At 53.5% G+C, this 21,212-nt stretch overlaps 4 protein-coding genes across 4 annotated transcripts; all 4 read right to left on the reverse strand.

Moving 5' to 3' along the window:
- Window positions 1–6,253: 6,253 nt before the first annotated feature.
- Z519_02418 (uncharacterized protein) lies at window positions 6,254–9,809 on the reverse strand (the record flags this gene model as incomplete). The annotated part of the gene is made up of 3 exons (XM_016760174.1): window positions 6,254–9,210; window positions 9,261–9,504; window positions 9,597–9,809. The coding sequence occupies 3 exons, from the start codon at window positions 9,807–9,809 to the stop codon at window positions 6,254–6,256; spliced, it is 3,414 nt and encodes a 1,137-aa protein (XP_016623695.1).
- An 835-nt stretch (window positions 9,810–10,644) lies between these two features.
- Z519_02419 (uncharacterized protein) lies at window positions 10,645–12,456 on the reverse strand (the record flags this gene model as incomplete). The annotated part of the gene is made up of 1 exon (XM_016760175.1): window positions 10,645–12,456. One exon carries the CDS (start codon window positions 12,454–12,456, stop codon window positions 10,645–10,647), a length of 1,812 nt encoding a protein of 603 aa, XP_016623696.1.
- Window positions 12,457–14,760: 2,304 nt separating this feature from the next.
- Z519_02420 (uncharacterized protein) lies at window positions 14,761–17,645 on the reverse strand (the record flags this gene model as incomplete). The annotated part of the gene is made up of 2 exons (XM_016760176.1): window positions 14,761–17,276; window positions 17,336–17,645. The coding sequence occupies 2 exons, from the start codon at window positions 17,643–17,645 to the stop codon at window positions 14,761–14,763; spliced, it is 2,826 nt and encodes a 941-aa protein (XP_016623697.1).
- Window positions 17,646–19,401: 1,756 nt separating this feature from the next.
- Z519_02421 (uncharacterized protein) lies at window positions 19,402–20,370 on the reverse strand (the record flags this gene model as incomplete). The annotated part of the gene is made up of 1 exon (XM_016760177.1): window positions 19,402–20,370. One exon carries the CDS (start codon window positions 20,368–20,370, stop codon window positions 19,402–19,404), a length of 969 nt encoding a protein of 322 aa, XP_016623698.1.
- Between the last annotated feature and the right edge of the window lie 842 nt (window positions 20,371–21,212).

Raw genomic sequence — 21,212 nt, forward strand, 5'->3', positions numbered from 1 at the left:
CTCTAACTCGATCCAAAGAGCGCCCCCAGTGGGCGCGTGGCAGGTGGGACCCCTACTTGACGAGTTGATGCCCAAAACGACAATTCGTGTCTGCCTCGTCAGTCTAACTGAGACGAGACGGTTGCAGTTGCCCCGACGTCGCTATAGCGAAAATATACAGCGAAGTCGAGCGGTGCTTGGGGGCGGGCGGCTAAAGATGCAGACAAAAGACTGGACAAGAAATGCCACGTTTGCATGAAGCCGGGAGGTGTACCTACTGGAGGCGCATCAACAATATCCGCCCGAGGGCCGCAATGGAATAGCCACCCGCCACCCACGTCACCAACCAGGCGGGACTGGGTACGTCCACTTTGTCAGCAAATTCTTAACCGAGAAAGTGGCGTGTGTGCGACTGCATGGACTTGGAGCCATGGTTGTTGAACCTGGGTCCTGGGTCCACAGGATCCATCAAACTCGGTCAAAGCCTTGTGCTGGCCGAAATAGACGCATCCAGGTTAGTGAGAAACTATGCAAGCGTCTAAAGGAGCCCTGTAAGTGGTTTCGATGCAGAATGAGAAGGCAAGTCGGACAAAGTTCTCTCCCTTCACTGACCTCTTCGCTTAGCATGGCGACTATCACTGCCCATAGCGGCTTAAATCTTCCTTTTAGCCTGGACACCATCTGAATGCGGAGGGTGTACGGAACAAAAGGCCAACCATTGCTCGTATCCGAGGGGCGAACTCCTGTGAGGTTACGAGTACCATCCCGCAGCAAGCCCGCCGTTAACAGCAGAAGGGGGGAAGCGAATCCAGACGTACGGGTTCTGATGCGGCTCCCCATTGCCCAGGAAACTGGTCTTCCGAGGACCTTCAGGAATTCTAGACTGAGCGGAAATGCCCTCCGATCACCTGCCTATTGATGGAATGATCGGGAGTTTCGACTGTTACGGCCGCCTGGAAACCCCTTTGACCCCTTGTACCTTTTTGCATCCACAAGGTTAGCGCTGTCTTTTTCCACGTGAAGCGAGCACATTGCGGCGCCTAGCTCCCAGGCGAGTAACATTGAAGGGTGGCAATGATAACATCGCCCACTCTGCGGCAGCGGCTGGTGTGGTTATTACCCAGACGCGAGGAGAGTGGACTCGGTCGCTGAAACAACGCGCTCCCTCGAAGGACGCCGAGTGCATCAAGGCGAGTACTCGATCAATCGATTACCTTCACCTTATTCTCAGAAGATCATGCCTATCGTGAGAGTTTGGACTACGTAGTGGGAAGTTTGAAAGCTGGATGCCTGAGAAATGCATGCAGAACTCTCTGCCAGTTTGATATGGCTTCTGTCGTCACTGTGTTCAAAGAGGACACAGTCGGATTCTTGGGTCTCATGCTGATTCCAACAGAAAACACACCAACTGAGACACTCCAAACGCGTCTCTCCCAGTGCGGATGAGACACAGGCAGAGACCACCGAAGGATGATCAGCAATTCTTTTTTCTCCCTCCAAGAACTTCTGAACAACCATGGCGCTGGCATCTTACCAGGTGGCTTGTTTGGGCTTCAATCTACTAGGGCGCCAAAACCAGCACCGTATCGCACTACAATGGGCAATGCTGTTCTCCCATTTACCCGATTTCGCCATAGCGGTTGATTTCGCATGGCCAAATCATGGCAAATGGTCGCTTCCAAGTCTCGGTATGCAAGACTCCAATTTTGGGAGGGGCATCAATGGCAGCTTTCCGAGATTGCTGGTCCCTTTTGGCAGCATTTCAATAGGCTTTTCTGCCGATGACCAACTAGTTGTACGCAGGGAGAATGTCTACTACTACTACCACCACCACTACTAGATAACTCTGACTGCTTACTCGGTACCTGCTTCGGAGTTCGGCAGAGTGACATGGCAGGGGTTGCAAGTTGGAGCGCAGTTCCCTCGTCGATCTTTGCAGTCGGTACCCAGTACCGCCTCATTTTGCGAGAAACTGACCTCTGTGCAGTGATACTTCAGCTTGGAATTCTGCAACAAAAGCGTCTTCTGCCGCTTATCCATGCCGGAGTAGGGGCTCAAATTTGAGCTGAGAGAGATCCTCCACTCATGCTGTCGGAAGAGGGCAAGGTGCTTCTCCGACGATTCTGTCTCCCTCCATTTCTCTCGCGCTCTCTTTCTAACTGCTCGCTTAGGAAACTCCTCGGACGCAAAGCTGAAGTCTGTTCGAGAAGCAATGTTATTTGACCATTCCTCTGCCAGTATCAGACTTCTTGGTGCTCATGACCAGCTATGACTATTATGTTTGTCTATCTATTGCCTGGTGGGCCATTCCTCCAGAATCTTCATCGTCTAGTTTTACACAGACAGTTTAGTGGGCTGGTGGTGGCAGATTCACGCATCAGACCACCATTCCTACATACTAAGATTTCAGATGGCCTCCGCCGTTCCAAAATGGGGGAGAAGCGAGAGACTTGTTGATGCCCGACGTTCGGCTGCAGGAAGCCCTGGCACGAGGCACTGGAACCGTCGAACTCTACTTTGCTTTCCGCCCCAACGTCAACTCAGCCCGCTGATGGGCTTTGAAGAGGGCATACAGCGACCGGTGTTGTGCCCTATCTGCCGCCGAACAATGCGTGCAGTCCCAGCATGGCGTTTTAACAAGCGATCGACATGAAGGGATGCACGACGTTTGTCACAGGCCAACAGGCCAGGTTGTTCAAACATCGTTTTCTCGTACTTGCACACCGAGTACTGTACTTGGCGCATGATCTCCTTGGTCTCTCACGAAAAAAGTGTCGTTTTGGTTTCCCCGGTGGTAATAGCTGAAAAGACGTCTGAAACAGTTTTCAGAGCGGTTTGTCGCCGGGGGACTATGCCCGCGCAGGACGGGCGAACCGGTGAGCCGTTTCTGTTTTTAACAGTCGTCTCGACGCCGAAGTCCAAATATTTCAAATCCTCACAGCAGCTCAGCCCAAACAGGCTTGTCCATTGAGAAGACAGCTCAACGGAATGACCCCTAGGATGAATGTCTCTCCTCAACGACTGACAATACCTAGATACGTGCCTCAGTGTATAGGAGGACGGCATGGGCAATCCCTCCGTAAAGCCGTCGCCATCATGTGCACCTCGTCGATCACCACCAACCTCTGGTTCCAGTTTACGCCGAATGCTATCTGATCTCTCACAAGGGAAGTGGCTAGTGTGGCTTGCAGCCATGGCAAGCAATAAAGGACATCCAATAAGCCGTCGGGCATGAGCCAGTCGAGTTCACGTAGCAGAGAGAAATCCCATCATTGAATGTCTAGAGCGGGTTCCCAGGGGTACTCACCAGGCGGCCACGATTCTGATTGGGACCAGATCTGGATATTATCATGCACCAGTTTCTCACCGGGTTTGTCAATCCTCGTTCCAGCATCTGGGGGCCCATTTTGAAACAACATGGTCGGTTGGTGCCTGTCTTGAGCAGTTGTGGCGAGAATTCGAAGGGCTCACGGAGGCCCATGCTCCCCTGTTCTTTTCTGTTTGAGACCACAGGACCAGAGGACAATCTCGTACGGGGCTAACCCTTGAGGGCATAATCTCGCTGTTTCCAAAAAAGGGAACACGACCAAGACAGTTGCGAAGATCTGGGAGCGAGGGAGCGAGGGCGCGATTGTACGAGCCGCAGAGGAAAAGTCGGGGACGGTTCCATTTCTGACGCGTCTTGACCAAGTTCTAATCTCGATTCTCGACCGACCAGCCCGCCACAGGCAACTTGGAACTTCCATCACCGAGTACTATTATTTCTTTCCTTGCCCCCTCCTCTTCGGCGCAGTCATGGCTCTCGACAGCCTGCCCTGCGATCGCAAGATGTCTCCTTGCTGGGGACTCGTCGAGTACGACGCCGAGGCCAGTGAGTGACTCCGAAACTTATAACCGGAGTGGTAGGCCAGATCTTTTCTCTTCCCAAGACCTAGCCCATTGAAGCAGTCAGAGGAGCTAAGCCCGTTACTCTCTACCTACAAATAGGTCTCCGTACTCCGTACGCTGGCCCCGCTCTCACGAATCCTCTCAACCTCTCCCTGTCTCCAGCAATCGTGGCGAACGGCCGTTGAACTCACCAGACCGGGGGACTGGTTGACGGTCTCGCGGTGTCACTACTCGGTACACCTCCGAATCTTCCTGGTCCCTGCCTGGGACCCAGTCTTTAACTACATCAGGGTATTCGCGCGATCGCAAAGTTGGATGATCTCCCTGGTCTAGAACATCATCATGCAGCTAGTGCCCTTCTCTACCCTCCTCGCCTCCAACAGCACTGGGCATTAAACCCTACCGCTTTGGATACTTCCGACAAGTTCCTCCTCACACCTGCTCACCTCGCAGGATTCGCTGAGGCAGATATTTCTGCTAGCCCCCTTCCAAACGTGGAAATACCCAAAAGTGGGAGCTCTAGCTGTACAAAACAACCCACGGGACCTTTTCTCGTCGTGCGATACTATAATCCGGGACCTGGAAACCCATCGAGAACTTACTTAGGGTACCGAAAAAGCCTAACGAAATGACCACCCCGTTTCGGAGGAACGTTCATGACCCAAAATTGCACGTTACCTAACGTTGCCCATACGAGGTATGTTCAAGTGAAATCAACTGTTTTGCGGTGCAGAGTCTAGACTCTTGTTTACGTTCACGAGACGTGTTGGATCAACGTTACACACTGGGTCAGAGGCCACAAGCCAGACGGACTTAGACTTCTAGATTCACGGCGCCTCCGTTAACCTGAGAACACAGGATGGGGACAATCTTCATCATTCGACACGACAGTTCCTTGTTCTGACGATCTGGTGGTATTCTAGGTGCCAGGTGCCAGGAAGCTGGGTTTGGGGGCTTCGGATCTTCAAACCATCGGTCTCTCTAACTTTGTCCACTCAGTCATACTTGCTCACTTCAACCTGGGTCCGTGCATGCGCTTCTCATGCCTTCGAAGGGCATTGTCCTGCTGTTGCCCACCTTTACCCATCGGCAGGTGGTCGCTTACGTCAACATCTACCACGGACTGTTCTGGAGCACCTCTTGTTCGCTGGAAGATGGGCGTGGCAAGAGAATGGTTGGCAGGTTAGAAAACCGAAAACGTCATCCTCGATAATGTTGGTGGCCGTTTCCAGTGCCATCTGCTACTTCTTGCGAGATCACGCAGTATCGTCTACAGCACACGCCAGAAGCCTCGGACTTTGGACGCCGTTCTCCAGAAATTCAGAGACCTTTCACGCACTTTTGTGCATCAAGCCAACTTGCGCCTTGACATGTCCTCAAACGACATTCCAATACTACCATATTGAGCGGTAGGTACCCAAATTATTCTCTTTCTCCTCCTCCTTCTCCTCCTCCTCCTCCTCCTCTTCTTCTTCTTCTTCTTCTTCTTCTTCTTCTTTTTCTTTTTCTTCTTTTTCTTTTTCTTTTTCTTTCAAATAGGCCTGTCTCCTAGCTGCTCCTGGCGGACAGCAGGGCTTATCACCGACTCACTTGGAGGCTTACGAGAATATAGCTTCAGAAGAGGGCATCTCAGGCATCGACCGGACCGGCACTACCTCTCTCCCTTCAACTCTGCCTCGACCTCGACTGTGTGAGCAGACGAGCAGGTCGACATCTACATATCCAACGGACATGACAGGACAGGACAGGCTCCATACACTGGCTGGATATACTTCTCGCCTACCCAGGGACGTAGGGAGTAATAGGTGTGCCGATAACTACGTACAGTACAGTAGCAACATACATCGCGACACGACATTTCCAACACAAAAAAGATTTCGATCCGCCGACCGAGCGGGAGGAAGGAAGTAAATAACGACCCCAGAACTTGGCTCCCTGTACAGAGTCGGTAGTATAAATGCTTCTCGTTCCCATGTCCTGGCTCGTCCATCTCGTCTCATCTCATGTAATTCATCGAAAGCTGCGTACCATTATCAACCGGCCCACACATGTATCCCCATATATATCGTTGTGTATTTCCCCTTCTTTTCCATTGCTTTGCCTTGCCTTGCCAGTGCATATCCAATGATTGTGAGTTGACCAGCGGCGGCAGAGCGACGACATCATACCATGCGTTTGAGAACCACGCCGAAAAAAAGGCCTGTTTGAGTCACCAACCACTCCGCTTGCCCTTTCGCCATTTCCTCGCTGTCCTCGATCGAACCCCCATCCCTTATACATCCACCCACCCAGCCCGCCCAGCGGGCCGTGATAATAACAAACCGTCATCACACCTCAGCCCACGTCCGCCGCTAGAAAGGAGCCAGACGGACGGACAGAATCCGTTTCATTCCTTGATCCCGACCCTGATAATTACGGCAATCTCGAGTGCCTTGGCCTCGCGAATCGCGCAGGACAGACACGTGCGCCCGACTCTCGCGACGATGGCATTGCGGCCCTTTTCGGCGCACCACGCCCGGACGAGGATGTCCTTTTTCCAGAGTTGCGGGTCGCTGCTGCCGTGGAGGTAGTGCTGGAGGAATAAGTCAGGTTGGGCGCTGGCGGTGGGAGATGTGACTGTGATGGTGCCGGCTGTTGCTGTTGCTGATGGTGTTGAAGGAGTTGTAGTAGGTGTTTCGGCGGCACACAGATTGCTCTGGGAACTATGCGCAGAATCACCACCGTGGCTCCGTGCGTCAATGACCCACACCCCATCGTCGCCCGTCTTCGTCGGGTTCGGGGGAGTCAGCCCCGGATTCTGTACAATCTCCGCCAGTGTCTTCGTTACGTAGGGATATGTCTTGTGCAGTGGATGGGCTGGGATGTGTTCTGTCACGCCCCGTATGTGTTTTGGGTGTTGTTGTTCATAGTGTGCATCCGCTGAGCCCGGCTTGAATGTGGCGTGGCCGTGTGGGAGACGGCACGGGTGTGAGGTTACGAAATACACGGCGCGATCAAGGCCGTAGCGGATCTGGAGCTGCGCCGTTTCGGAAGCCGACGTGTCTGCGGACGATGGATGAGAAGGAGAGATCGGTGGTGTTGTAAGCATGATATCGAACTGGGCCCATGCTGACAAGGGGTGTTCTGAAGACGTCTGTGTGACATCTGAGCTGGATAAGTGGACCTTGATATCTTTGACTGTCACTTCCGGTGCACGTCCGTCATCCAATATGTGATCCGTCACCATACTAAACTCGGTCCCCATTATCCCTCCTTTGCCTTTGCCCAGTGGAGTTGAATCTTCGGCCAGTCTGTCGCCATCGAATATCCTAGGCCGATCGCGATCCGTGATGACAGGGAAACATTTCACCTTCACCCAGCGGTTGCTGAACGGCGTTCCAGTGTTCTCATACAAGGGGACGAAATTGGGCGTGAAGATCCAGCCCATGGACTCCTTTGCGCCCCGCATGGGTGCCATGACCCGTCCCACGATGCAGGATTTCGACCACCATGAGGACCCGTCGAGAATGAACCCGCATCCTCGAAGCGGTAGGCTGGCTGAGCCCAGATCCCGCAGAGTCTGCGGGTTGGGATCGTTCTCGAGGAGCGTGGACATCAGTATATCGCAGATCGAGGTGCCTGGAAGAATCATGCCAGAGAGCCAGCTGTGAGAGAGCCAGCCCCCGACGGTGGTAGGTGTAGCAGCATGTAGATCAACGTTGAAACTTTGAAGCGAAGGTGTCAAGTTGGCAGGATTGGTCGCGGAGGTGTTGTTGTCGGGACAGACGATTGCATCCATGAGCATCTTCTCCCTCTCTTCCGCGGAAGCCGTGCATAGTTTGTGCTTGAGGGACTCATGGAGCTGGTGGCTTCGTGGCCACCCAATGTTTGTGGCGAAACGGAAGAGGCCGTCCACCATTACGGCCGGTTGTCGAGACATGATCGCCACGTCACAGACATCGAGCACTGTGTGTGGTTCATAGTCTGTTCCGCCCAAGCCTATCTTGTGTCTGAGTTCGCCAAACAGTGAATGGCGCTCGGCCGAGGACTTCTGCTTGAGATGCGCCGGCCGCTGCTCATGATGCTGCTGACGTTCGGCGGACGACTTCTGTCTAAGAGTCAGAGGTCGCTCTAAAGTCTGGACAGGCGATACCAGAGCCGAACCCCCCCTTTCGATCCTCTTGACATAGGAGAGAAACAGAAACCGTCTGGCCGCCACGAGATCCCAATCGACTTTGAGGTTGCGTAATTTGTTGAAATGGTGAATTTCCTCGCTGCTAATCTCAAAGTTTTCGGCATGGAGTGCCACACCCAATCTTAATGCCGCGTCAAGTCGAATGACCAATTCGACGGCCAACAGAATCTGGATGAGCAGCCACTTGCGCTCCGGATCGATAATGAACAGACCCGTTTCATGGTCGTATCGCGTCGTCCGGCTGTGTAGGATTTTTCCGAACCGCAATCTGGACTCGGGGACGCTCAAATCGAGCCAGGCACCAGGCGTGGTGAGGACTTTGACCAGTGCTTCGATTTGGATCTTCAGAGAGGCCTTGCCGTGTTTCGCCTCTGATGGCACCCGATGAGGTGGATATAGCAGTTCATTGAAGAGATGGGCATAAAGATCCGCAGCGTCCATGTGATTTAGGACCGTGACTCGCCAGCCCGCATTAAGGACGTGATCGCGCAGCTCGCCGATTTTCTCCATCCTCTCCGCCAGGACCACCATGCTAATGTCCCTGACACCCACGGCTTTCCACGCGTGCGGGCCTTCTCTGATCAGTCTGGCTCTCTCCTGGGCTGGAGCATGCTTGCCGATTTTCGCATTCAGCTCCTCATTATCTTTGCCCAGGGCGAGCATCTTGAAGGCCTCCATGGCGGGCGCATTTGCAAGGGCTAGGTCAACCTCCACATCTTTACCGTGCTCCTTGATCTTTTCGTCCGTCATGCCATCAGCGACAGGCCTTTCCAGGAAATAGCGCATTCCTACGGTACCTGGCTCCCGACCTTCGATGCCCAACATGTTCGGTCGTTCAAAGATCCCTAATTCGAACATGGGCCGTTTCCCCAATTCGAGACCTTGCTGCTTAAAGGGGGCCGCCATTCCGGGTTTCCAGTTTACTTCATCAGGGATGGGCAAGTGGGCGTGTAACGTCGCAAGCGCGAAGCTTTCATGCTTAATATATCTCCGGTCCTGGAGATCAGATATCTCTAGGTCATTGTTCCATGGAAAAAAAGCTTGGGGGAAGCACCGGCCTCTCCGACCCTTCTCGAGGACAAATTGCGGCGCGCCGGAGAAGAGATGCTCGACGTCTTCCTTTGTCAAGCCTCTAGAGCGGCGGTCGCTTTTGGGATGATCGTGTGCACCTTTGAGGGTTAGACTCATGATCGCCTAGCCAAAGACTCGTCAGCCTCACCTGATTCGAGATGTGATTGCAACCCTTCGGAATTGCTCCTGGGAAGCGAGGCAACTTTCTTCTCCGTGGCTGGATCCATGGGATGGGGCGTCTCGCGCTTCTCTGCAAGAGGCGATGTGTTTAATTTCGTTGAATGCTTCTTCTTGGTGTCGGCGTGGCCGAGCTCTGGCATGACTTCGGCGACCTTTGATGAAGGGATTTTGTCACCCACATCTTCAGCCACTGCCTTTCGCTCATGGCGTGCCTGTACCCTTCATGTCAGCCTCATCGTAGATTGGCGAGAAAATACGCGGCCAGGTCCAGACAAGCCAGGGCAACATAACATGTCAAACTCACCTCGATCGGCTGTGGGATTGGTGCCTCATTCTGACCATGACCCTCCCTCTCCCTCGATCGACTGGTTTTCCTGCTCAACCGGCGGAAGAGTGAGGGTTTGGTGTCTTCCTGAATGCGCTCCGCCGCACCAGCATCCTGACCCGTGGGACCTCTGCCCCTGTTCTCCTTCTCCGAGAGCGACTTGCTCGAAGTCTTACGCGTGAGGAGGTTCATGATGGACGATTAATAATGGCCCCCTGTGGCCGGATTGGGCCGGCGTAGCTTTATTCGTCCTAGGACTAGGAAGGGGAGGGGAAGCCCCTCTCTGATTGTCGCTGGAAAGATGAAATGAAAGCGCTCTGATAGATTCCGATACAGGAAGATTGGGACGGTGGAAAAAATTGGCAACCGAGGGCACGCATTCATTGATTGCCTGTGTCAGTCCGTCGAAGCCTCTCAGCTGCGCAAGGCGGTAATGGGTCGCATGGGTGAGGACTGAAATCTGGGGGGGTTGGGGGGCATGCAGGTTCTGCTAATGGAGTCTGAATGGGGCATTTGCTCAGATAATGTGTCGACAGCCGCTGAACTGTGGTGACTGGATATATGAAGAGCCTAAGCGGGAATGGCATGCAGCATGCCAGCCATTATGTTTGCTATGTCAGCGGGCTGCATGCGACTTATCAAATACCTGCCACGTGATTGACTGAGCGATATCTGAAGACGTCGCGTGTGACGCCTCAACCTCAGCCGCAGAAGAAACAGTGAAGAAACAGTGACAGCCCTCGGCAATCCTGATGTCATCCGCTTCATTATCAAGAAACGGATTTGTCGCACTTGGTCGGGAAAGTGCGGAAACCAAGGCTAGAGGAAGGCAACTGATACGCTTTGCGGATCCCGAGATATTTCCCGGCCACGCGCTCAGAAAGCCGCAGATCTTCAACAAGACGAGAAAGAGGAAGGAAAGGAATTCTAGAGCAAGGCCTGTAGTTAAATAACGATACATTCAATATGACGTCTGCGCATGCACAAAGAGATCGACAGCTTTCGACTTGGCAACGCCGTCGTTAAATCACCCTCCAAACCCTCGTGGGACGCTCGACCACTGAGGAGCAACCCCATCAAATCCTACATCCATGCCAGGGCCCATGGTCCAGTACTGCGGTACCAGATCAGGATCTCCTAGCCAGGCCTCAACCTCAGCAGCATGCGGCACGTGTGTCACCGGTACATTCGTCGTCGTTACTGGGGCATGCCCGCCGATATGATGGGGAGTGGGCGCATGGGCAGGTGCGGGCATCGTCTCCATATGTGACTCGTCGGCTTCCTGCTTCGGTATGGTCCCAGCAGGCGCTTGCTGAAGCATCCGCCGAGGCGGTTGTCCCGCCCTCATACCTGGTTGCATGGGTACTGACCCGACCGGAATCAGGGGTCGGTTCAAAGGCGCTTCATAGACCGGTATCGCGCCGATCAGTTCACTTGCATTGGCGAAGAAATCCTTTCTCATGGTCCACGAGCGGAGGTCTCCTTCCCGTCGTTTGAATTCCGGCATGATCGAGTATAGCTGGGTGAGAGGATCTCTCGCATAAACATCCGAGACATTGTAGGGCCATAAGAATTTGAGTGAGTGCCGGAACGAATCCGAGAACTTGTTGTTGATATACCTCGTCGCATTCTTACACAGGCAGGCCCGCATGCCTGGCCAAATAAAGTGCTCGATGACGGGCGTCCTCTCCAACACCTCGGGATCTTCCGCCGGGCCTCTTTGGAAGAATGGTGGTAATGGGGCCAGGAATTGCGGGTTCATCTTGCTCTGATGGAGCAGCTTCAGCCGCATCATGTGGAGGATTGCCATTCTCTCCACAACGCCACATTCGCGGAAAATGGATTGGTCGATGCTCCTGAGGGCTTGCCAGCCTCTGTCGAGAAGATACTGGTCCTGGACATCGCGCCACCCATGCAATACCGCGCGGACGATAATGTCTTCGTCAAGCGGTTGGTTGGCGAAGGACTGGTGCCCTCCAGCCAGGACCCGGTTGACCTCGCGTTCTGACAGGAAGAACAATTCACCTTCAACTCTCTCCTTGGGGATGTCGAGCGGCTCCGAAGTTGGTGGTTCCAGGATTGCGACAGGAGGAACCAACCTGCCAAAGCTGTCGAATCGATCTTGGTGGTGCGAAGGAATGGCTCCAAGACCGCCCAGCGCAGATGCCTCGGCAGACCTCGGTTGGTCAAACGGCTGGTAAGCAAGCTCGACCACAGGGGACGATGAATCCGAACTGTGAGAATAAACGGAGGCGGCGTTCTCGGGGTGATCGTGGATGGCGCTTTGAAAAGGGGTCACCATCGGTGCAGGTTGCTGAATGTTGTAACCATCGGGACCCGTAAGTCGCCTCGTTGCGGAATCCTCGACAGGATTCAAAGCGCCAGCCACAAGCCTCTGTACTCCCGTCACCATCTCTCTCAGTCTTCTAACCTCATCCTCGCTCTGCCTCAGCTGAGACAATAGCGCTCTAACTCTTTCTTGCCCTTCCTCGGTGCCGGCCTGTCCTTGGAGATCCTGACCGCCCTCGCCGGGATTTACGGAGGTGCCTCCATTTTCCATGATCCTGACCAAGTTCTCGAGATGGGCAATATAATTCTTGGTTTTCAGACGGATGCTTCGTTGCGCCTCGCGATCAATAGCTCTTTTCCTCTCACGTTGAGAAGCGGTGAGCTTGAGGGCCCGCTTGGGCCTTTTTGGTGCCGGCTCATCTACTGGAGGTGTCGTCTCGGTTGCTGGTGGTGGTAGTGGTAAAACGTGGGCATTTTCAAAAGGCTTTTGAGTCTGGCCCGAGGTCCTCCGGGAACTGGTGTTCGACGCTGTGGTTGTCGAGGTAGGCATGTCGGAGAAGTGAGGGTTAGAGCGATGTAATTGAGGTGTTGAACCAGCCAAGGGTAACCTATTGGATGGCGAAGATCGAGTTGACTGTTTGGGCATAATCCTCGAAGATAGTCCTTGTGCAGTACGAACGAAATTTGCAACGGGGGAACCAGCTTACCACGACACGAGTTTGTGGACAGGTTCGCAAAGAGGATTGAAACTGGCATTAAAGGCGTATCCCACGGCGACACATGATCGACTTCGGGTCGTGCACGCTGATTCGCCTCGTGAGACACGAGTAAAATGGAGTCACTGCTAGAGTCGACAGGAGAAAGACGTCGTATCGACCAAGAAGGTAGACAGTCACTGATCGGCTTCGAAGGACGCCCGATACAGGGGTGGGAGGATGGACCCCTTGCAGAATCCGGGGCGGTCTTGGGTAGAAAACGGGGATTTGATGGAATGCGACAGAGCAGGGTACATAGGTTTCAAGTGAGGTGGTATGAGTAGCGTTCCAGCGGTTGTCGTAAGCAGGCTGAAAAAAAAAGAGGACGAGCAAGGCGCAGAAATCATGCCTGGCGTCTTCGAGAAGGAAACCCGTTCCGGATCTCGTCTCGACGCAATTTCTGGACGCCGGCTCGGTAGATGCTAACGCTGTCTTGTCTGGACTCTGGAGAGAGGATGGATCCAACGGTGATCTCGACTACCGGGTTAGCGAGACGAAAAGGGACAATGCTGAGGTTGAGGAGAAGGTGAAGGTGACATCGATGAATGGAGAAATTGGAACGAGCACCAGAGGGATGAGATGGTGGATGATGATGATGACGCTGATGCTCGTTCCAAAGATTCCATCGGTGAAGAGCGGCTGTCCGCCAACAGATTAGTTAGGTGCTGACCAGCACATACCTAGGTAGTTGTAGACCAGTTGATGATGTTTCCGGGGTGTCCCACTGGTGGCTTGGGCATCCCTTGGGCAAGACGGGAGGGGATGGCATGGCAGAGAAGGAAGGCAGTCCCCCAAGGGACCTCCATTACCTAAGCCTAGCGGTAAGCATAGCCTATGGTTGGTGGTGCCCAGGGTGCCTAGGCTGCCACGGCGCCTGGAGCCCACTGGGTACCACTACCAGGCTACGCCAGCCCGCTTCGGCAGCACTGATCCTGGGGGCCTTTGCTCATCCACACTTAGTACCAGTGGAAAGGGTCGCGCCTTGGGCCGCTACCTGTCAACTGACACAACTAGCCCAGCCTGGGGCCCGAATGCTGGTGCCAGTATTGGGAACCCTTCACTGCTCATTAGGCTCGTGCTCACGCTCCCCGCTCCCGAGTGCCTTCTAGTGATCCGGGGTTCCGTCTTTCCCAAACCTTCAAGAAACAAAGGTCGGCCATCCCAAGCCTGGGAAATTGCGCTACTTCCCGTCTATCGACGCAGGGGCGCCAGAAGATTGTCTCAAGCGTGGCATTGCAATGGATCAGGCTGGAATTCCTCGCCATTCCGTCTTAATGCCTCAATTGACGGACGATCACCCCTCTTTCCGGAAAAGCGCTGCATGCGATGTGGAAGCGAGCAATCAACTAGTTAGTGACTGCCCAACCTATACATGCGGTAGAGCACATCTATATCCAAGGGGCTAGGGATCTGGATCTGGAGAATGCCCATTTCATGAAAGCGACACGTCTCCAACTCGTATTGTGAATCCCTTTTTTTCTCCCTGGCTAAGGCGAGCGCTACCGTGGCCTGCGAGGGATCGAGCGTAACGCGGCACTCAGGACATAGCCCAGATTCAAGGGCGGAGCCCAACCCTGAACTGTTCCAATCCAAGTTTCAAGTCAAGGGAAATGGCAATTGGGCGCAGACAGCATGAATTGGCTTTTGGTTTCCAGGAGGCTATCCTTTGCAATACGGGACTCTAGCTCTCGTCGGTTGCGAAGGGCCGACGCACCCACCACAGGCGTTCAAGGTGACCAGACCCCATCACTGAGCCTTTGTGCACTCGCAAAAAGAACTGTTGATCACCCACGAGTTCAAGCGGATGCTGTCAGGTTGTTCTGTCTCCGTAGAAGCGATCTGATAATGAATTGCCACCAACCTGTTCGAGCGCCGTTCGCTGTGCTAAAAAGAAATACCGACCCTGGATAATGCCTCGCCATTTCGCCGTGGTCATACCTGATACCTCTATGATGGTTCTAATGCACGATGCCGAAGCTGTGTGTCTATGCGTAGCTCTTAGAATAGGGTTTTTGTGCAATATATCGTAGTCATGGCTCGTCACCGGGGCCATTTGACACGGTCAAAAGCTCAATGATTAATTATGTCCATAAATGTCGTCAAAGTTTCGTGGCTTCGTGCGCAGCCTCTCTGCTTCCGCTCATCTCTTGGTGGATGGTGTCTGGATCGTTCTCCTTTTCTTCGTCCACAGTCGTGTTTTTCCGCATTGAGCCCAGTGGCGTAGACACACTGCGTCGGTGTCCCCGTCGATGGGCTAGAACATCTGGGCCGGCCGGGGGATCATTCAGCTCCCCAATGGGTGTGCCAGCTCTTGATGCTCCACGCAAACTTGCTGCCCGGTGCCTGCTGGGAACGTCGCGGATGTTCTCTACACTCATCCGTGTATAGATTGGATTGGGGCCTTGCTCAAGATCCATGTCTTGGAAGTCTCTCGTGCTCCAGCTTACACGATGAGCCCTCGCTCCATAGGGCAAGTTTGATACGCTCGTCCGAGACCGCATGGAATGTGATCGAGACACGCTCACCTGATAACTTCCCTCCATCTCTGGATCCATGCACGTAGAGGCCCGCGGTGACAGGTAAAATTCGGCCACCTGATTGTCAGGGTCCTCGTCTTCAATCTTGGGTTGGCGCCGGACACTCGATACCATAAAGTAAGGTTCTTTCGGACGTTCAGGCTCTGGCGATGGAGGCGGTGGAGGCGGTTTCGGTCGGTCGGTCGCCTTGCGATCGACATGAGCGAAATATCGCGTCCGGGGTTTCAGCCATGATTTAGGTTTGATAGTTTCGCGGTAACGCGTGACAGACATGTAGCTAGAGATCGCCCCAAGAGCGATGGCGATCATCAGACAAATGGTCAGAATTCCTTGAATGACAATGATGACCACCCCAATCACTGTTGTCATGATTCGATCCAGCCCAAATCGAGCATCAAAGGCTGATGACAATGCGACCGTCGCCACTTTGCTGAAGCCGAGGAGGTATACCATGATCAGATTGAGACGGTTGCTCTGGAAGGGCCTCAGCAGCACAATTGCTACCAAAGCAATGATTTCCCAAGCCAGCAGACCAAAGACCTGAGTCAAGGCATGGCCTGCAGCACCACCGTAAAATGCGGCCCTCACAAGTTCATAGATTAACCAGACGAAGAAGAACCACCACCTGCTCCGGCGAAATCTTGATGCCAGCCAGCCGTATCTGATGATGTAGTTTTCATCATCGTGGACATGAACTCGGTTAGGATTAAGCCGAGGGAGATACCTCTGAAACAATGTCTTCGGCTGGGAAATCTGGCTTTCTGTGGCTTGGTTCTCAGGTACTTTCTTGAAGCTGATCTTGTACCAAGCAGACTTCCCGACCGTTTCGGTGCCACGGGATTCATGGCTTGCCTGCTCTTGTAGCTCAGGCAACGCCTCAGACTTAGTCCCGTAGCAAAGGGCATAAGCCGAAATGCCAAGGTTTCCGACCAGAAAGATTGCGAGTACCACCGCGGCGATGGCCTTGACGCCGTTGGCTCCCCCTAGAGTGAATTGGAACATGGTCAAGAACATCATCATAAAAAAGGCAATGTAGCATGTCCGCAAAACAGCCACGGCCATGAACCATATCCAATGCCTCCGGAAGTACCCAAGTCGAGCTGTCTTGATCAGTCGAACGGCGATCAAACCCTCGATGCTCAATTTGAGCAAGAATACAGCCCCCAAAATGCAAGCGATCAGAATGAGGAACCATAGAAGCCCGGTTAAAAATGCGTTGGACGCCGGTATATTGAGCTCGGCCAAGGTTCCAGCGAAGCCAGAATAATTCCCTGGTAACGGCAACCCTGGTAGCACTGGTCTCCCGTACCAGGAGAATTGAGAAGTACCGTTTGTGGTATTCGCAGCTTGTCTTTTCAGCAGGTGACCCATGGCGAAGGGAGTTTCCTGGAGTGGCGCAAACGACGTGGGCACGGCTCGCTTGTATATCTGTGAAATTTCATAGCCACCTCCGAGTCCAGCAGCATTTTCGCCGTTGGGGGCGGCACCGACCATGCTGATGTTGCCGCGGTTGCTACCGATGAATTGATTGATCGAATTCTGCATCTTCTGGCTATAAATTATCCCGGCCGACCAGGCATAGTTACTCCAGAACGAGACGAGAACACTTGGCCAATTCATCGACAACCCTCCAGTAAAGAAGATGTGCTGGTAGACGGAGAACACCACAAAAATGGAGACGGAATGGGCATAATGCTTCCGAGCCTCGGGAATATTTGGTCCATATATGGCCATGGTGGCTGAAGATACCACGGCAATGACGGCGAAAGCACCAAGGACAGAGGCCACTGCTGAGGGGTGTGAAAATGAGGCCCCATTAGTTACCACTGCAGAGAAGCAAGCTATCTGGGATTCGGTCGAGTTCGCAAAGATGCGGAGAATTGCCTGTCCCTCGAAGTCCGGAATTGTCAAGGCAATTGACGGGATATTGGCCACGTCCGACGGTGCCACGGGGATGATTCCATTCGCGTTGATGGGTATGGACGAGTTGAGGGGGCAGAGGCTGTGAATATTGGCATTGCATGGATTGAACGTCAGATTAAAACGGGACTCTCCGTACGCGAAAACGCCGATGTATACTGTGATGTGCGGATCAGCTCGATGTCAGCACTTTAATCTCGACGAGCATATAACTCACGCATCAAACTCTCATTTGTCAAGGCAGAGTTACCCTCCAGGTGGAAAAGAACGGTCATGTTGTCCTTGTAATATGCCGCATCGAAACGGGTGACGTTGATGAGTGAATCGCCCTGGCAATCTCCAAAATCCTGAGTGTACAAGGAAGGGCGTCGGTCGTCGTCGAGCCAAACGGTGCCGTCGTTGCCTGTGTATTCTATCCACCTGGTATTGCCTGCTGCAGCCCTCTGCACATTCAACGCCAGGAGTGACACCAGGATCGACCATGCCGTCAACCAGGAATACATGGCACGCCCAAGCACGGACGCCATGGCTGCCTGAGGCTTACGCCCGGCTACCTGGACCGACAAGGGGTTCGACAAGGTCTCGTCAACGAAGTTTCGAGCGACTGGTAGCGGCCTGGGAAGACTTTGACATAACCAGACGGAGCTTCGTGGCTCAGTTATGCACAGGTCGAGCAGTCCAGCTCTTGGATTATGTGAGGATTCTGGATCCCGTGGAGGTGATTATTCTTTATTCAATGTGAGACCTCATTCTATGAGAGGTTCAGGACGCATGAGAGCTATGAGCACAGGTACAGAAAGGTCGCAGCGAAGGCATCCGGTCGAAGGATTTGGGGACTCCAGGATTCTGGATATTTTGCGGGTTGGCTCGGGACGTGCAGGAAGTGTTGGAGAGGGTGGTATGTGCAAAATTAAGAGTATTTGACAGGTGTTACCGAAGGGTACGATGTTGACGAAGGGGTGTGAGTAAAGGCCGGGCACTTCCAGAGCGATAAACGAAGGACGAAGGGTGGGAAAAGGTAAAAGCGTGGTAGTTCTTTAGTATGGTGGAAAAGTGGAAGGTGGGAATGGAAAATGTAGCTTTCGGTACGTGCTGCTTCAATGCTGGGCCGATGGTAGCTACCCACCAGCCCACCAGCCCACCTGTCTACCAGCTTATACAGGGTAGGCACACATGTCATGTCACCCACCAACAACCTAATCACCGCTATGGTGCTAGTGGCTATCAATGGCGTGGAGAAATAACCGAGTCGTCTGTGAAGCTGTGAAGGTGAAGCTATGAAGCTCGCGCAGCTTCCAAACGGCATTCAAAGAGGCTAAAGTCGCGAGCAGCGTCACAAAACTCTACTTAGTGCCATCCATCCAAAGCAGGTTTTGCTTTAGCTTCCAGCTTGCCGGGCTCGACGGATCACTGCGGTGACTACGGAAGTCGGTGCTCATGATGCCTTTGGACACACCCAACGTCTTTACGCTTTTGGGTGCTTCCAATCGATGACGCGTAGCTTCGGTGCAGATCCGGGGAGTCAGTGAAATGACTGTGACGTGTTGAATGATGAAGAATGCTTCATCCAACGCTTCCTTCTGCCATCGAGCTCCCCGCCAGCATTGAACAGCCTGTTAAGGACCGCGTGTTCTGCAGTTCGTGATTGTCTACCTGCCCGGGTAGGTACCAAATACCCAAGTCCCCGGTTCCCTATGACCCCGGCAAAGTGCAACGTGGGGGCGCTCGTATTTTTCTCTGCATGTCGCTGTCATCCCGCTTGTGCTTGTGAAACCTTCGACCAGCTATGTCACAGAGATCGATCTGCTTGACGGGTCATCTGGTATCTAGGGTAGACATCGTACCCGTCATTTGACGTTCCCTCGACTGAACTACGACATTTCGCTTTCTCCCGGCCGTTGCTTGTTCTCCGCAGCTTGCCTTCGGCGAGCCAACAGGTACACCGGTGGAGTTCATCCTAAGCGAGTGGGTTTGCGGCGCTGGTCGATCCCCCCATGAAAGAGTGATGATTTTGGGAGGGGCAGATCTCCCCTCCTAAGAACATTGTTATCGATATCGCGTCCTTGTGCAAGCCACCTTGCCCAGAAAATGGTATCCAGACGATCTGCCGCTGACGAGGTGGCTTGCACAACGTGGAGCCTCCTTCGTCGGGTAGCACGGCCTTGGACAGGCAGGCGAGCTGACATGAACAAGGCTGCGGGAGCTTGCAATTGAAACTGGGGACTTCTCCAGAAGCATCTCAGATGGTTTCTATTTTATCTAGTATACCGCCCATCCTCGCTTTCAGAGGGTCTTCTCAATCTCATCCACGGGCAACATCAACTCGACAATCTTCTTCTTGACGGCCTCGCTGGGCTCTTCATACGGTCGGCGAGGTCGCAGCATGGCCTCAAGGTCACCCTGGATGCCGGCTTTCTTCGCGCTGAACTGACTTACAGCGTATTTGGTCGTGGCAATCCCGGCTTTTGTGGGGTTTTCGGCATGAGCAGACAGTCTCTGCAACGCCAACGCCTGATCATGCTTACCCATTTTCCATAGGTCGAAGACTTTGGCGACTGTCTTGGGGAAGATATTGGCAAATGCAGCAATACAACCCGCCGACCCGGCCGCCAACCCACCGACCAAGAAATCCGACTGCCCACCAAAGACGGCAAATCGCTCTGGTTGAAAGGTGGCCGACAGTCGTGTAATCTTTCCGACCGAACCGCAGGTCAATTTCACACCTACAATGTTCGGAAACTCGTGTGCCAGGGCTGCAATTGCGTCCGAGTCCAGGTCGAGGCCATTGCAGACAGCAGGGAAGTTGTAGATGAGAATGGGAAGAGGAGAGGCCTTCGCCACGGCTGCATAGAAGTTGTGGACGACGGTGGGTGTGGTCTGCTTGCCGAAGTATGCACAAGGGAGCACGAGAACAAAGTTCGCCCCGGCTGCATGGGCATCAGCAACGTACTCAAGCACCTGTGCTGTTGAGTGGCCTCCAACCCCGGCAATGATAGGATAGTTCTCGGGGACTGACTTGCGTGCTAATCGCAAGAGGGTAGCTCGTTCGTCACGGGTGAGCAAAAAGGTTTCAGCATTTGTCCCCAGGATGACCAGTCCTCTCAAGCCGGAATTCGCAAGGTAGGAATAGTATTGCGCTTGTTCATTGGGGAGCAAGGTATCGGTCACGGGGTCGAAAAAGGTGACTGCAGGACAATACACTCCAGGCGGTGGGACGGGATATGTTTGAGGGGTTGGAGTAGTAGAGCCCATGTTGCTTGAATCTTTGAATTTTATTCTTTTGGGATGTTGATCTTCGAGTGTAGACAGGAGCCGGACAAACTGCGCCCCAGAACAGAATCTCGTCGTTAAATGATCCATCTTTTATCATCCTCGAACGACACCTCCGACAGCGGCACACAATCAATCGGTGACTGCGCCGTCGCCATCCTTGCCCGTGTTTCCCCTCAGGTTCATGGTATCTTTAATGCGGGGGGCCACTCGAACGGCCCGCAGGCGATTCGATTGGCGATGAGATCCTGGCCTTCGGCGTCTGATATACCGGATTCGCGGAGTCGATCGACCAGCAAAGGAAAGAGTTGCTCTAGCCACAAGCCATACATTTCTGAGGCGCTTGAGGCGCTTGACACCACCATTGTTGAGTCCGATCCCTTTGGCCGTGGGAGTACGTGTGCGTGAATGGGGAGCCTGACGAGATACACGGGGCGAGGAGCCGGTGAAGATAGAGACGGTGAGAATGGCCACAAAAGGCTCCTGAGCAAAAGTGAATGGCGAATTAAAACCGCGCCAGACATGGTGCACCTGTTCTTGGTACCTTTTCCAAATCCTCGTGTTGGGCTCTTTCTTGTCCTGCCACCGTTGAACCTCCAAGTTTGCATACCGTGCATCTCGAGGCGTTTGGAAGACATTGTTCTTACGTTAATCAGAGTATTTTACACTTGCACTATGCTGCGCCAGAGATTCGTCTTGCTCTGTCCAAAGGATTAGAAAGTGAAGCCAGCGATTTCTCCCAACCAAAAAAAACGGCGGTGATTCATCAGCTGTCAGAATCGACAGTCAGCGAACCTCTGAAATCCTACTTCTGCGACATGACA

This window comes from Cladophialophora bantiana (genome assembly GCF_000835475.1).
Source record: "Cladophialophora bantiana CBS 173.52 unplaced genomic scaffold supercont1.3, whole genome shotgun sequence".
Taxonomy (NCBI): Eukaryota; Fungi; Ascomycota; class Eurotiomycetes; order Chaetothyriales; family Herpotrichiellaceae; genus Cladophialophora; species Cladophialophora bantiana.